At 57.2% G+C, this 13920-nt stretch overlaps 1 protein-coding gene across 2 annotated transcripts; it reads right to left on the minus strand.

The window, feature by feature from the left end:
• Positions 1–787: 787 nt before the first annotated feature.
• KLHL17 (kelch like family member 17) lies at positions 788–12559 on the minus strand. Of its 2 annotated transcripts, none has more exons than XM_063176892.1 (11): positions 9965–12559; positions 9083–9204; positions 8274–8495; positions 7256–7372; positions 6656–6869; positions 5762–5906; positions 5122–5289; positions 4379–4467; positions 3339–3412; positions 2409–2590; positions 788–1132 (listed from the first exon to the last, which is right to left on the minus strand). In XM_063176892.1, exons 1-11 carry the CDS (start codon positions 10173–10175, stop codon positions 904–906), a joined length of 1773 nt encoding a protein of 590 aa, XP_063032962.1. In that variant the 5' UTR covers positions 10176–12559; the 3' UTR covers positions 788–903. The 2 variants fall into 2 exon arrangements, with proteins under 2 accessions (XP_063032962.1, XP_063032963.1); XM_063176893.1 differs by having other exon boundaries at positions 10011–10131.
• Between the last annotated feature and the right edge of the window lie 1361 nt (positions 12560–13920).

The following is a 13920-nucleotide window of genomic DNA, read 5'->3' on the forward strand; positions in this document are numbered from 1 at the left end:
GGAGAGCAGAGGGATGGGGAGTACCAGGGCAGAGTAAAAAACAAAGGGATATGGAGTCATATTAGCGTTCAAATAAAAAAGGCAAATAAAAAAATTAATACCCAAAAAAGTAATGCCAGGCAATCCTCCTCCTTCGGAAGGCTGGACTGTTCTTCCTCCAAGAACTGATTCCTTTCCACAAACCCAGTGTCTGCTTTGCAGAGAGGGGAACAGCAAACCCAGGGAGTCCCAGTCCAGAGCCTGGGCCGGCAGCGATGGCAGCGGTGCCACCAAGGTCCCTGCACCACCTGCCCGGCCAGAGCACGCTCAGCTGGGCCCCCATGGGCGCCCTGGGGGGCTCAGGAGCCTCCCCACCCTGCAGGGCTGTGCCTGGGCTGGGCTTCCTCTCTCGCTGTGGTTAAGGCATCAAAGAGACGCCCTCGGAGCGGGGCAGCGTCCGGAGCGGGGCACGCGCCTCGGGCTGAGCTGGCTACGGTGACCTTCAGAGTGAGGGTCACACATTGTCCCCCGGGGCCACCACAGGGCTGGCAGTGCCACCACAGGGCCCCACGGGGCTGGCAGTGCCCGGCGGCACGGCTGGAGCACGGCAATCCCAGAAGCAGCAATGGTTTGGGGTCCCCTTGCCCAGAGGAGCTTTTGGGGGTGCTGGATGAGTCTGGCTGCAGGCAGAGCCCCCTGTGCCCTCCTGGAAGCACAGCTGGTGGCCCCGTGGGTGTCCCCAGAGCCCCCTGTGCCCTCCTGGAAGCACAGCTGGTGGCCCTGGTGGCCCCGTGGGTGTCCCCAGAGCCCCCTGTGCCCTCCTGGGAGCACAGCTGGTGCCCCCTTGGGTGTCCCCAGGGCCCCCCCAGGGCCGGGCTGGCTCAGGCGCTGTCCCCAGGCCCCGGGGCACGGCCGGGCCCGCTGTCAAAGGCTCGTGGAGGACACGGAGAGCGTGGGCGAGGAGGGCGGGGGGAAGTTGAGCAGCTCGAGCACGGCCACCCCCACGCTGCTGCGGCGCGTGAACATGCACGAGGCCGCCACCCACTTGTTGGTGCGCGGGTTGTACTTCTCGATGGAGTTGAGGCTGGAGCTGCCGTCGTTGCCGCCCACGGCGTAGAGCCAGCCGTCCATGGCCACCAGGTCGTGGGTGCTCCTGCAGGGACAGCATGGGGAGAGGCTGCGGGTGCTGGGGCGCTCAGCATGGCGGGCACCCCACAAACAGCCCGTGGAGAAGTGAACTGTTGGGGCACCAGCAGGCAGAGCACAGCACAGAGGCACTGATGGGCCCCTTCAGTCTGACCCTCTCACCCCAACTTCGTCAAATACCAAACTCCATCAAATGCCAAACTCCATCAAATACCAAACCCCATCAAATACCAAACCTCATCAAATACCAAACCCAATCAAATGCCAAACCCCATCAAATACCAAACCCAATCAAGTACCAAATCCTATCAAATACCAAACCCCATCAAATACCAAACTCCATCAAATACCAAACTCCATCAAATACCAAACCCCATCAAATACCAAACCTCATTAAATACCAAACCCCATCAAATACCAAACCTCATTAAATACCAAACCCCATCAAATACCAAATCCCATCAAATACCAAACCCCATCAAATACCAAACCCCATCAAATACCAAACCCCATCAAATATCAAACCGCATCAAATACCAAACACCATCAAATACCAAACCCTGTGAGCTCCCCCTTCATTCTGACACCGTCACCCAAACCTCATTGAATACAAAATCCCATCAAATACCAAACCTGATCAAATACCAAACCCCATCAAATACCAAACCCAATCAAGTACCAAAACCCCATCAAATACCAAACCCCATCAAATACCAAACACCATCAAATACCAAACCCTCTGAGCTCCCTCTTCATTCTGACACCATCACCCAAACCTCATTGAATACAAAATCCCATCAAATACCAAACCCCATCAAATACCAAACCAAATCAAGTACCAAACCAAATCAAGTACCAAACCAAATCAAGTACCAAACCCAATCAAGTACCAAACCTCATCAAATACCAAACCCCATCAAATACCAAACCCCATCAAATACCAAACCCAATCAAATACCAAACCTAATCAAATATCAAACCCTCCGAGCCCAAAATCACCAACATTGCAAGCCTTAATTCCTCCCACAGCCCAGCAGCAGCATCTCGGTGGGCTCAGCCAGCTCAAGCCCTGGCTCTTTATGGCCACACAAAGGGCAGAGGATAAATCCCTGTGCAGAACATCCCTGCTGTGCCCTCCTGGCTGTCCCTGCAACCCCTCTGAGCACGGCAGGAGCGTGCTGAGACAGCCCCAAACCCTGACACCCCAACGTGCCCGTGTTTTGTGGCACAGCAAGGTGAGATCCCCGCTCCTGAGGCTCCAGAGAGCTCAGCCCCTTCCTCACCTGCGGATGTTCATGGGGGCCACGCTCTCCCAGGTGTTGGATTTGGGGTTGTAGCGCTCCACGGAGTTAAGGCAGCTGGTGCCATCATTGCCCCCGGCCACGTAGAGCATCCCCTCGAGCACGGCCACGCCAGCACTGCTCCTGCGGCTCAGCATGTTGGCAATGGGGCTCCAGGTGTTCATCTGGGGACAGGGAGCCCATCATTGCCACCCCACACACCCCTGCCAGGTCAGCAATGGGGCTCCAGGTGTTCATCTGGGGACAGGGAGCCCATCATTGCCACCCCACAGGGCATCTCCCACACACCCCTGCCAGGTCAGTCCTGCTCTGGCTGCACAGCTCTGGAATGATGCCCCTTTTGGGGGCATCACTTTGTTCCTCCCCGCTGTCCCGCAGTTGGCAGGAGCAATCTCACTGCCTGGCTCAGAGAGCACAGCAGCAGCTGGCAGGAGCCGTCCCAGGGGCACAGAGATGCCCGTGCCAGGCCACCAGTTGTGCCCCAGCTGAATGCCAGCCCAGCCTCAGGGACTGAGCTGTATCTATTTCCAATCTGAGCGAGTGCAGCTGCGGCTTTGCAGCTCAGGAAAAGCCTCCAGGACCTTCCCTTTGATCTCCCTGCAGTGACCGACCCTGGTGGGCAGAGCTGTGTCCCCAGCCTGCCACACTCCCAGCTCAGCTGGGAACAGCTCAGGGCATGGACAGGACCCTGCTGCCCCCAGAACCACGGGCAGTGGGGCCAGGGGCTGTTCTGGTGTCCAAACTCACTGGGAGCTCTCCCAGAGCAGCTTTGGGTCCCTGTGCTCAGGATTGCACCCTGGCTGCTGCGTCCCTGCTGAGCCCCCTGCATCCCCCAGCCATGCACGGTGGCTTGAGGCCTTCCTGAAGAGGGGAGGGGCACAGGAGTCACCCAAACCTCCCTCCCACACTTACCTGGGGCTCGTACTTCTCCACCGTGGCCAGGTGTGACGAGCTGTCGTAGCCCCCCACTGCATAGAGGTTGCCTTCTGCAAAGACAGAGCACAGGCATGAGCTGAAAACACCTCCCTGTCCCACTCACAACGCCACAGGTGCCACTCTGGGGGTGCCCACACAGGCCCAGGCTGAGCCCCAGCACAGGTGCCACTCTGGGGGTGCCCACACTCACTCTGGGGGTGCCCACACAGGCCCAGGCTGAGCCCCAGCACAGGTGCCACTCTGGTCAAAATTAGGGAAGTTACATTTCGATAATTAGCACGGACTGAGTTATAAGAATTAAAAATACTTTTTAATACATAATTAAAATAAGGAGGAGAGAATTTACTTTCTTTTAGAGCTTGACGCAGTTCTTTTACATCACGGTGAGAAAGACTTTCAAATCGTGGATTTACATCATCACGATTATACCTTACAGGTAATGCAAAGAGTAGTTTCTTTGAATTTAAATATTTTTTAAAATTTTGATTAATATTAGACTAATTAGGTAATCGTAACGGAGGGTCAACTTCTAATTTAGATTGTTTTTTAGCTTTTATTTTCTCAGTACTATTGTGTCTGAATTGGAGGAGCAGGTAGTATTACTATTAGCTGTTTGGGGAGTTCTTGGCAGAGGTGTTGCAGAGGGGACAGGAACCGGGGCAGAGCAGCACAAGGAACCCTCAGGAGCCTGCCCAGGACCCCCAAACCCCTGGCAGCACCCACCTGGCATGGCCAGGACCCCCTGGCAGCACCCACCTGGCATGGCCAGGACCCCCCAGCCCCCTGGCAGCACCCACCCGGCGTGCCCAGGACCCCCTGGCAGCACCCACCCGGCGTGCCCAGGACCCCCAGCCCCCTGGCAGCACCCACCCGGCGTGCCCAGGACCCCCAAACCCCTGGCAGCACCCACCTGGCATGCCCAGGACCCCCAGCCCCGTGGCAGCACCCACCCAGCGTGCCCAGGACCCCCTGGCAGCACCCACCCAGCGTGCCCAGGACCCCCTGGCAGCACCCACCCAGCGTGGCCACGCGCACGTAGCGCCTGCGGGTGCTCATGGCAGCGATGGACGTCCACGTGCCCGTCAGCGGGTCGTACCTCTCGGCACTGCAGGGACACAGGGACAAAGGTGGGACACTGGGAAAGCCCAGGGCAAAGCTCCTGGACATGGGGAGCTCTCACAGACTGGGGACAGACAGGGGAAATGCAGGGGGAGCTGCCACAGGCTGGGTTCTGTTGGGGCCGAGGGATGCAAAGTGGGGAGAAGGGGGTGTGTCGCAGACATCTTTTCATTAAAAATCCTTTCCTTAGGATTTTTCCTCCTCAGAAGCTGGGAGGCCTCAGGAACAAAATGCGAACAATGGTTATCTGCTGCTGTGGGATGCAACAGGTGCAGCTGGGATTGGTCTCATGGGGTTGTTTCTAATTAATGGCCAATCATAGCAGAGCTGGCTCGGACAGAGAGCCGAGCCACAAACCTTTGTTATCATTGTTTTCTATTCTATTCTTAGCCAGCCTTCTGAGATGAAACTTTTCTTTCTATTCTCGAGTATAGTTTTAATGTAATATATATCATAAAATAACAAATCAATCCTTCTGAAACCTGGAGTCAGATCCTCGTCTCTTCCCTCATCCTGAGGCCCCTGTGAGCACCGTCACAGAGGTGAGCTGTCAAACATCTGCTCCAGGCTCAGGAGCAGGGCTCCCAGCTCCAGGACAGTGCGCGCAGGAGCAGGGAGGCTGCAGCCAGGCAACCCCTACCTGTTGAGGCACGAGGCCCCATCGTAGCCCCCGGCAGCGTAGAGGAGCCCGTGCAGGGCTGCCACCCCCAGGCAGCTCCTCCTGGTGCCCATGGACACCTCGGGCTGCCAGCAGTTGGTGACAGGGTCGTAGGACTCCACGGTGGCCAGGTCAGAGGTGCCGTCGTAGCTGCACAGGGGGAGAAGAGGCTGCTCAGAGAAGCTGTGCCTGCCCCTGGATCCCTGCAAGCGTCCAAGCTGGACGGGGTTTGGAGCAAAGTGGGATGGTGGAAGCTGTGATGGGTGGGATGAGATGAGATTTAAATTCCAACCCAAACCAGTCTGGCACTCTGAGGGAAACGGGCAGTTCAGGAGGGGGCACTGCCCATGAGGAATGCCCATGGGGCAGGTCACTGCTGTGGGGTCAGTCCTGCTCCTGCCATGAAAACCCTTTTGGGGGGTCCTCCTTTCTGTCCTCTCCTCTCTCCCACAGTTCCCAGGAGGAATCTCAGCTTCCTGCCTCAGAGAGGCCAGCAGCAGCTGGCAGGAGCCATCCCAGGGACACAGAGATCCCCGTGCACAGAGAAGGGGCTGTTCCATGGCCACCCCAGACATCCAGGACCATGCTGCCCATCCGTGCCCCCCTCCCCGTGCCCCCTTACCCTCCCACGGCGTAGAGCTTGTTCCCGATGGCGGCGACGCCGACGCGGGCGCGGCGCGTGGACATGGAGGCCACCATGTGCCAGCGGTCCGTGCGCGTGTCGTAGGCCTCGCAGTCCCCGTGGATGGCAAACAGGCTCCCTCCACCTGCTCGGGGAGGGCCAGTGTTGGAATTCAGGGCATCCCTCCTGTCAGGGGGGTCTCTGGCTGCTCAGAGTGATCCCAAGAAAAGCTGGAAAGGCTCTTGGCAGCCTGGCGGTCAAAGGAGGAGTCAGAGCTCTTCATTTCTCAGTCTCAAGGTTCTTTATTGTACCTGATCTATAAAATTCTTTCTCCTGCTCTGCCAAGGTCCACTCAGCAAGACAGTCAGAGGCACTGTGCCTGCCCCCGGGGCGGTGTTATCTAACATAGGTGATAGGTATTGGAAAGTAATTGTAAATATTGTGCATGTAGTTTTTAGTATAAAAAGATAACACCGCCCCAGGGGCAGGCAGAGTGCCTCTGCCTGTCCTGCTGAGTGGACCTTGGCAGGGCAGGAGAAAGAATTTTATAGATAAGAAATAATAATAAACTTGAGAATTAGAATAGAAGAGCTCTGACTCCTTCTTGGACCGCTGGGCTGGGAAAAGAGACTTTCTAACACATCTGGGGGTCACTGTGAGCAGCTAGAAATCCTGAGAGCTGAGGGGAGCAAACACAGCCCAAACCGCTGGGATGGGGCAGGGATTTTGGGCAGGGATTGGGGCAGGGATTTGGGGTGGCAGGGATTGGGGCAGGGATTTTGGGCAGGGATTGGGGCAGGGATTTGGGGTGGCAGGGATTGGGGCAGGGATTTTGGGCAGGGATTGGGGCAGGGATTTGGGGTGGCAGGGACTGGGGCAGCGCCAGGCCCTTACCCACGGCGAAGAGCACGGTGCTGGCGCCCTCGCAGCGGCGCGGCCGCGTGCGGCTGTTGCCCAGCACCCCTCTCTGCTCGGGCATCAGGTGGTACTTGAGCGCCTCGATCAGCAGGTCCTTGCACTCGGAGTGGTGCCGCACCAGCAGCTCCGTGTCCACGTGGCTCATCAGGAAATCCCGGCTCAGCAGCGGCAGCCGCACGCACTTCATCAGCTGGGGGGACAGCAGAGCGGGGAGTGGGACACGGGCACTGGAAGGGGACGGCTGGGATCAGGGAGAAACTCCTGGGGCTGCCCCATCCCTGGGAGTGCTCAGGGACGGCTCGGAGCAGCCTGGGACAGCCAAAGGTGTCCCTGTCCATGGCAGGGGGTGGAATGAGATGGGATTTCAGGTCCCTTCCCACCTGGACTGGAAGTGGTAGGACAGGGACCTGCTGCTCCTGCCCTGTCCTGCAGCTTCCTCCAGCCCAGGCACTCGGAGATGGTGGGCACAAGCAGCCCCCTTCCAGCACTCTCATCTTTTCCCCACCCACTCTCCCCTTTTCCCAGTCCACTCTGAGCCCTTCCCAGCCCACCCTCAGCCCATTCCCAGCACCTCACCCTGGGCACGTGCTGTCTCCTGCTGTCCACGTCGTGTTTGACCCAGCTGAGCACAGCCCTGTACACCTCCTCCTCCGAGGGCACATTGAGGCTGTCGCTGGAGATGAGGTCCAGCACCTGGGGAGGGCAGAGCTGCTGGGTGTGGAGGCACTCCCAGCACAGTGAGCAGCAGTGCCAGCTCTGCCTCCTGGACGTGCTGGGGGCTCCAAACAGCGACTGGGTGCCCCAAAGGCAGCTCTGTGGGGACATCTCTGACCATCCTCCCTGGCTCTTTTCCCCCCACCGTGGCGGAGGCTGCTGCAGTGCCTGACAATTGTCGCTGGCAGTGGCAGCAGGGAGATGACTCTATTGGCATTTGTCCCTTCTGTATTTCCTGGGACAGACCCAGCAGCCCTGGCTGCTCCCAGCACTGTCCCTTCACCTGCCAAGGGCTGCAGAGCTGCAGCAGGGGCAGATGGGACCCTCCCCTCATTGTCACCTCCCCCTGCCCCGGGGATGGGTGACAGAAACCCCATCCCCTCAGTGCACATCCCTCAGGCTTTATCCTCACATGGAGCAGGACAAGCTGTGCTGCACCCTGACCTGCACACTGCCAGCAGGGCCTCTGTCACAGACATGCTTTATGAAAAATCCTTTCCTTAGGATTTTTTCTCCTGAGAAGCTGAGAGGCCTCAGGAATAAAATTATCTGCTGCTGTGGAATGCAACAGGTGGATCTGTGACTGGTCTCATGTGGTTGTTTCTAATTAATGGCCAATCAGCTAGCTCGGACTGTCTCGGTCAGTGATTTATCATTTCTTATAATTTCTTATTCTATTCTTAGCTAGCCTTCTGAGGGAATCCTTCCTTCTATTCTTTTAGTATATTTTTAATATAATATCTACCATAAAATAATAAATAAAGCCTTCTGAAAGAGGTACGCAGTCTCTATCGCGCCAATGGCGCCTTTGCACGGAGTCAACACTCTCGTCTGTTCCCTCATCCTGGGACCCCGTGAACACCACTGCCACAGGCCTCACCTGTTTGAGGGGCAGCAGCATGAACTCCTCAGTCTTGGACACCTCCACGAAGTGCTGGAGCACGTACTTGTGGGCAGACTTGAGCAGGTCGCTGCAGGAGTGGGTGTCAGCAAAGCCCCGGATGCCCAGGCAGTTGGAGGGATCCAGCTGGCTGAGCAGGAACTTGCAGCAAGCATCCCTCACACCATTGAGCTGAAGCAGGCTGGCAGCAGGGAGAAGGGTCTGGCAGGGTGGAAAAGAACGGGGCAAAAGGGAGTTCCTAGGGCAAGGAAACGATTTTCACCCTCGTCCCACTGCGAGGCACGAGCAGAGCAGGTTTAGTGAGCGAGCACCTCCAGGCACAGAAAGGACAGAGCACTCCTGGTTTCCAAGGTGGAGAACAGCTGGGGAGGACACCTGTAACTCCCCCCAGGGCCAGGAGAAGGGCAGGTGCTCAGGAACAGGGCTGGAAACTGCACAGAGCTTTGAGGAGCCACCTCTGGGAAGGGAATCAGCTCCCTGAGCACTGCCAGCCCCAGAAAGGACAGAAAGGACAGAGCACTCCTGGTTTCCAAGGTGGAGAACAGCTGGGGAGGACACCTGTAACTCCCCCCAGGGCCAGGTGCTCAGAAGCAGGGCTGGAAACTGCACAGAGCTTTGAGAAATCACCTCTGGGAAGGGAAGGGCAGGGCAGCAGCTCAGCTCCCTGAGCACTGCCAACCCCAGCTGCCACCACAGGCACAGCTGGCAGAGCTGAGCAGGAGAGGGGAGTCCCAAAGAGGAAAATGTGGAACAGAACAGCTTTGTGGAGCAGGGGGAACAGCTCCTACCTGCACATTGCCCTCTCCCACCACGATCTCAGCCGTGTAGGCGTACTGCACCAGCTGCTCCAGCGCCTGCGGGTCGATGTCGTGCAGCGTCACATGGGTCTGGCGGCTCTCACTCATCTCATCTGGGCCAAAGGACACCCAAAATGAGCAAAAACCCCCCAGCAGGGCTGTTCCCCCACAGGAGGATGCGTGGGACCAGCTGCATCCACCTCTGCATCCCAGCCCAGGGAGGGTTTCTGTCCAGCTCTGGGGAATGGGCACCAGGACTGCAGGATCCTGGGCAGGGAGGGACACCAGGATCCTGTTGAGAGGGACATCAGGATCCTGAGCAGGAATCCTGGGCAGGGAGGGACACCAGGATCCTGGGCATGGAGCTGTGGGCCAAGGGAATCAGGGAAGGGAGGGAACTGGAGGATTAAACCATGCATGGAACAAGTGGTTTGTTTCTGGAAGGTTTCCTGCCCAGCTCTAGGGATTGGGGGGCAGGTCTGCAGGACGGGGGACAGGATCCTGTACAGGAGGGGGACACCAGGATCGTGCACAGGGGCAAAGGGACTCAGAGGAGGCAGTGAAATGAGGAATATTCCTGCTCTTGCTCACAGAAGTGACACATGAAAGGGCAGGGCAGTGAGAACAGGGAGGGGATTTGAGCAGAGAGGGGATTTGGACAGAATCCTGTGCAGGAGGGGGACACCAGGATCGTGCACAGGGGCAAAGGGACTCAGGGAAGGCAGTGAAATGAGGAATATTCCTGCTCTTGCTGACAGAAATGACACACAAAAGGACAGGGCAGTGAGAACAGGGAAGGGATTTGGAGAGGGGAGGGATTTGGAGAGGGGAGAGCTGCCAGCCTGTCCCTGGGGAAGAGAGGACTCTACTTGCTTGTGAACATGGCGTGGAAGTAGGGGCTGCACGACGCCAGCACCACCTTGTGGGCCTTGATCTCCTTGGTGGCCACGTGCAGGACGATGTCGCAGAGCAGCCCCCGCTGCCGCATGCGGTTCATGCACACGAAGGCGTCGTGGTAGTGGCGTTTGGAGTTGTGGGAGATGCTGTGCCCGTCGCGGTTCAGCAGCTGCACTGCCCCCTCCATGGCCGTGGCGGGCACCGGCGGGGGCAGCGCCCTCCCGCCGCCTCTGCCAAAGGGGCAAACAAAGGGTTAACGGCGGGAGGGGGCTGCGGGGTGCACGGGGGTACAGGGGAAACGGGGGGGATTTGGTAAATGGGCTTCAAAGGAGGCACCTTGGGCAGGGAAAGAGCCACAGCCAGGGTGGACCCAAAATGGAACCAAGGTGGGCACAAGGTGGGCACAAGGTGGATCCAAAACGCACCCAAGATGGACACAAGATAGACCCAAAATGGATCCAAGGTGGATCCAAGATGGACGCAAGATGAACCTAAGGTGGACCCAAGATGGACAGTGAGTCACGAGTTTTCAGACTTTTATAAGCTTTGGTCCATGTCCATATTGGGGTTCATTGTCCAATCCCAGCTCCATGTTCTGCAGTGCCACCCTCCCAGTTTGCTCTCCTCAATTCCCTGCTGTTGGCACTTTTTGGGCCTGGAGCTGCAGCTTGGTTCTGGGGCTGGAAAAGGATTGCTCTGTGTGCCTGAGCTGTGAGGAGAACTGCTGACACGTCATATGAAGCTCAGAGTTACAAACCAATGCAGCACAGAATGTGGAAAATATGAAAGCTCAGACTTAAGGCTTCAATGCAGGCTTTAGCCCTGGGTGATCCCTGTGGGAGCCACCGCAGCTCAAGCACCCTGTGCTGACAGCGACCCTGCCAGCTCTGACCAGGCCCTGACAGGGAAATGTCATCTGCTTCAAACAAAGAGGGGAAATTCAGGCTCAATATGGGGAAGGAATTCTCCCCTGTGAGGGTGGGGAGGCCCTGAATGGATTTCCCAGAGAAGCTGTGGCTAGATGGAGCTCAGAGCCCCCTGGGATAGTGAAAGGCATCCCTGCCTATGGAACCAGATGATTTTTCACACTCCCTTCCAACCCGAACCATTCAGTGCTTCTAGGAAAACAAACCCTGCCCGCTCAAGGAACATTTATTCACGCAGAGATTTCCTCCCCCTGCTGCTGTTTGCACGCACAAGGCCTTTGTGCCGGCGCTGGGGGGGCGAGCGGGGATGGCTGAGCAGCAGGAGGAAGGAGGGGGAGGCAGCAGCACAAGCAGCTTGAACCCGTCCCGAGGCTGCCGGCTGCCCCCGCATCCCTGCGGCGAGAGGATCCCCCCGGCCCCCGCTCCTGCACGCCTCCAGCATCACCACCCTGAGAGCCCGAAATAGCAGAGCAGCATCGTGGGCCTGCTCAGCCTCGGCTGCAGCCCGCCCTGCCTTGTTAAAATAGCAGAGCAGCATCGTGGGCCTGCTCAGCCCGCCCTGCCTTTCTATGGAGCAGTTGTAGAGAGAGGATCCCCTCGGCCCCCGCTCCTGCACGCCTCCAGCATCACCACCCTGCCTTTATAAATAGCAAAGCAGCATCGTGGGCCTGCTCAGCCTCGGCTGCAGCCCGCCCTGCCTTTTCACGGAGCAGTTGTAGCACGTACGGAGGCCGGGGGAGGATGGAAAGATGAATAAACATCTTTTATTTCCTGCGCGGGGAGAGAAGCCTGCAGTGCCCTTTGCTGCTGGCAAAGGTGCCACGAGGTCCCTGCTGCCCCTGGCACAGGCAGGGTCTGCTGGTGCCCTCCAGAGGGACAGCAGGGTGGCACCATGCCCTGGGCACCAGGGAAGAGCCCAGGATTGTGGTCCTGTCCCCCAGCATCCCATTTTGGGAAGCTGCAGCATCCCTGGGACACCCCATTTCCTAATTGCCATCTGCTGGCTGAGGTGCCCACAGAAAACAGGGTTTTTGGTATTTACATCCCTGCCTGGGCTCCAGAGAGGCAGGGTTAAACTCCAGAGGGGCAGGCACAGAGCCCAAAACATCTGTGGGCTTGATTATGACCCATGAAAAAATTTACCAACCTTAGATGAAGATCAGCAAGCCACAACAGTTTAAGTAGAATAATAGTGAAGTTATCACGGGGTGAAAAAGCAGATTTTGGGGTTTTTAGAATGGGGGTTCAGGGGGGCAAGATGGAGGGAACTGGGTGTGTCCAGCCTTTCTCCTTCTTCTTCTTGGCCTCCATCTTCTGGGTGATGTTGGCACTTTTGGATTGGTTTAGAGTAGAAGCTCACTGTCCAACATAGGTGATACGTATTGAGAAGGAATTGTAAACATTGTACCTGTAGTTTTTAGTATAAAGACATAACACCAGCCGGGGGCAGGGAGAGTGCCTGGAACTGTCCTGCCAGACAGACCTTGGCAGGGCAGGAGAAAGAATCTTTTATAGATAAGAAACAATAAACAACCTTGAGACCGAGAACTGAAGAGCTCCAACTCATTCTTCAAGCACTCAGGGTTGGAAAAGAGACTTTCAACATTTCTGGGGTCACTGTGAGCAGCTAGAGATCCTGAGACTGCTCCCTGTGCCCTGTGCCACCTCACTGGCAGCACCAAACACCCCTTTTTTCCCTGGTAAAACCCCACTTGCAGGAAATGAGGCTCCGTGGGGTGTCACTAACACCACAGGGACAGAGCAGCAGTGTCAGGGCTGCCCGGGGGGAAGGCAGCACAAACCCATCCTGTGGGCAGCAGCAGCAGCACTGCACGTGTCCCCACGGGCTGGGACGGATGTGCTGCCTTCCCTGGAATAACTCTGAGCTTGTGGCACACAAAAAAACCCAAAAAAACAAGAAAAGGAGGCGTTTGTTTGGCTCCTCTGCGCCAGAGCGTGGCCGTGCATAACAGCTCTGTTAATTAATGCAAATGATCCCTGCCCAAAGGGAGGCCTGTTCTCCGCACACAAAAACACCATATTTTGCTGGGAGCGAAGAGAAGTGTGCAGAGCAATAAACAGAGCATCCTCCAGGGAGAGGCTGCGAGGCTGCCCTTTCCCCAGGAAGGGCCTGCAGAATGGCTTTTTGTGGGCAGCCTGGAGGGGCATGCTGTGTCTGGCAACAGAGCAGGGCTGGGAGGCAGCAGGGCCACATCCTGTGCAGCTGCTGCCGTGGTGGGGACGGAGAGCAGGGCACAGCCACCGTGCCCCCGGGCCTGGCACACGGCCAGGCTCCAACCATCCCCTGCTCAACTCATCCCCTGCTCCAATCCATCCCCTGCTCCAATCCATCCCCTCTGTGTGTCCCCAGCCCCTGCTCCAACCCATCCCCTGCTCCAATCCATCCCCTCTGTGTATCCCCAGCCCCTGCTCCAATCCATCCCCTGCTCCAATCCATCCCCTCTGTGTGTCCCCATCCCCTGCTCCAACCCATCCCCAACCATCCCCTGCTCCAACCACCCCCTGCTCAAATCCATCCCCTGCTCAAATCCATCCCCTCTGTGTGTCCCCATCCCCTGCTCCAACCATCCCCTGCTCCAACCCATCCCCTCTGTGTGTCCAAACAGCACAAACAGCTCTGCCAGGTGGCACCGTGGGGCCAGGCCCCCCTCCAGGGCTGGACCCCCCAAAATGGCACAGCCAAACCCCACCTGGGATGGAGCAAAAGCTTGGATCCCTGGGGATTGAGAGGATCACAGTGCAGCAGCATTTTTCCATCAATAATCAAGTGCCAGGGCTGTTTGCACAGCCACAGCAGATCTGCACTGCCCTTACCCTACAGACTAGGATATCCCAAATTATTCCTTCTTCCAGAGGGAAATAACAATAACTTCTACTTTGCAATTATAAAAATAATTTCTATTTTGCGATTTATTACGAAATAAATTTATTACAAAATTGCGCTGCCGCCTTTCCCACAATCAACCCCAGCAGAGAGGATGGGGA

Source organism: Melospiza melodia, chromosome 26, assembly GCF_035770615.1.
Source record: "Melospiza melodia melodia isolate bMelMel2 chromosome 26, bMelMel2.pri, whole genome shotgun sequence".
NCBI classification, from domain to species: domain Eukaryota; kingdom Metazoa; phylum Chordata; class Aves; order Passeriformes; family Passerellidae; genus Melospiza; species Melospiza melodia.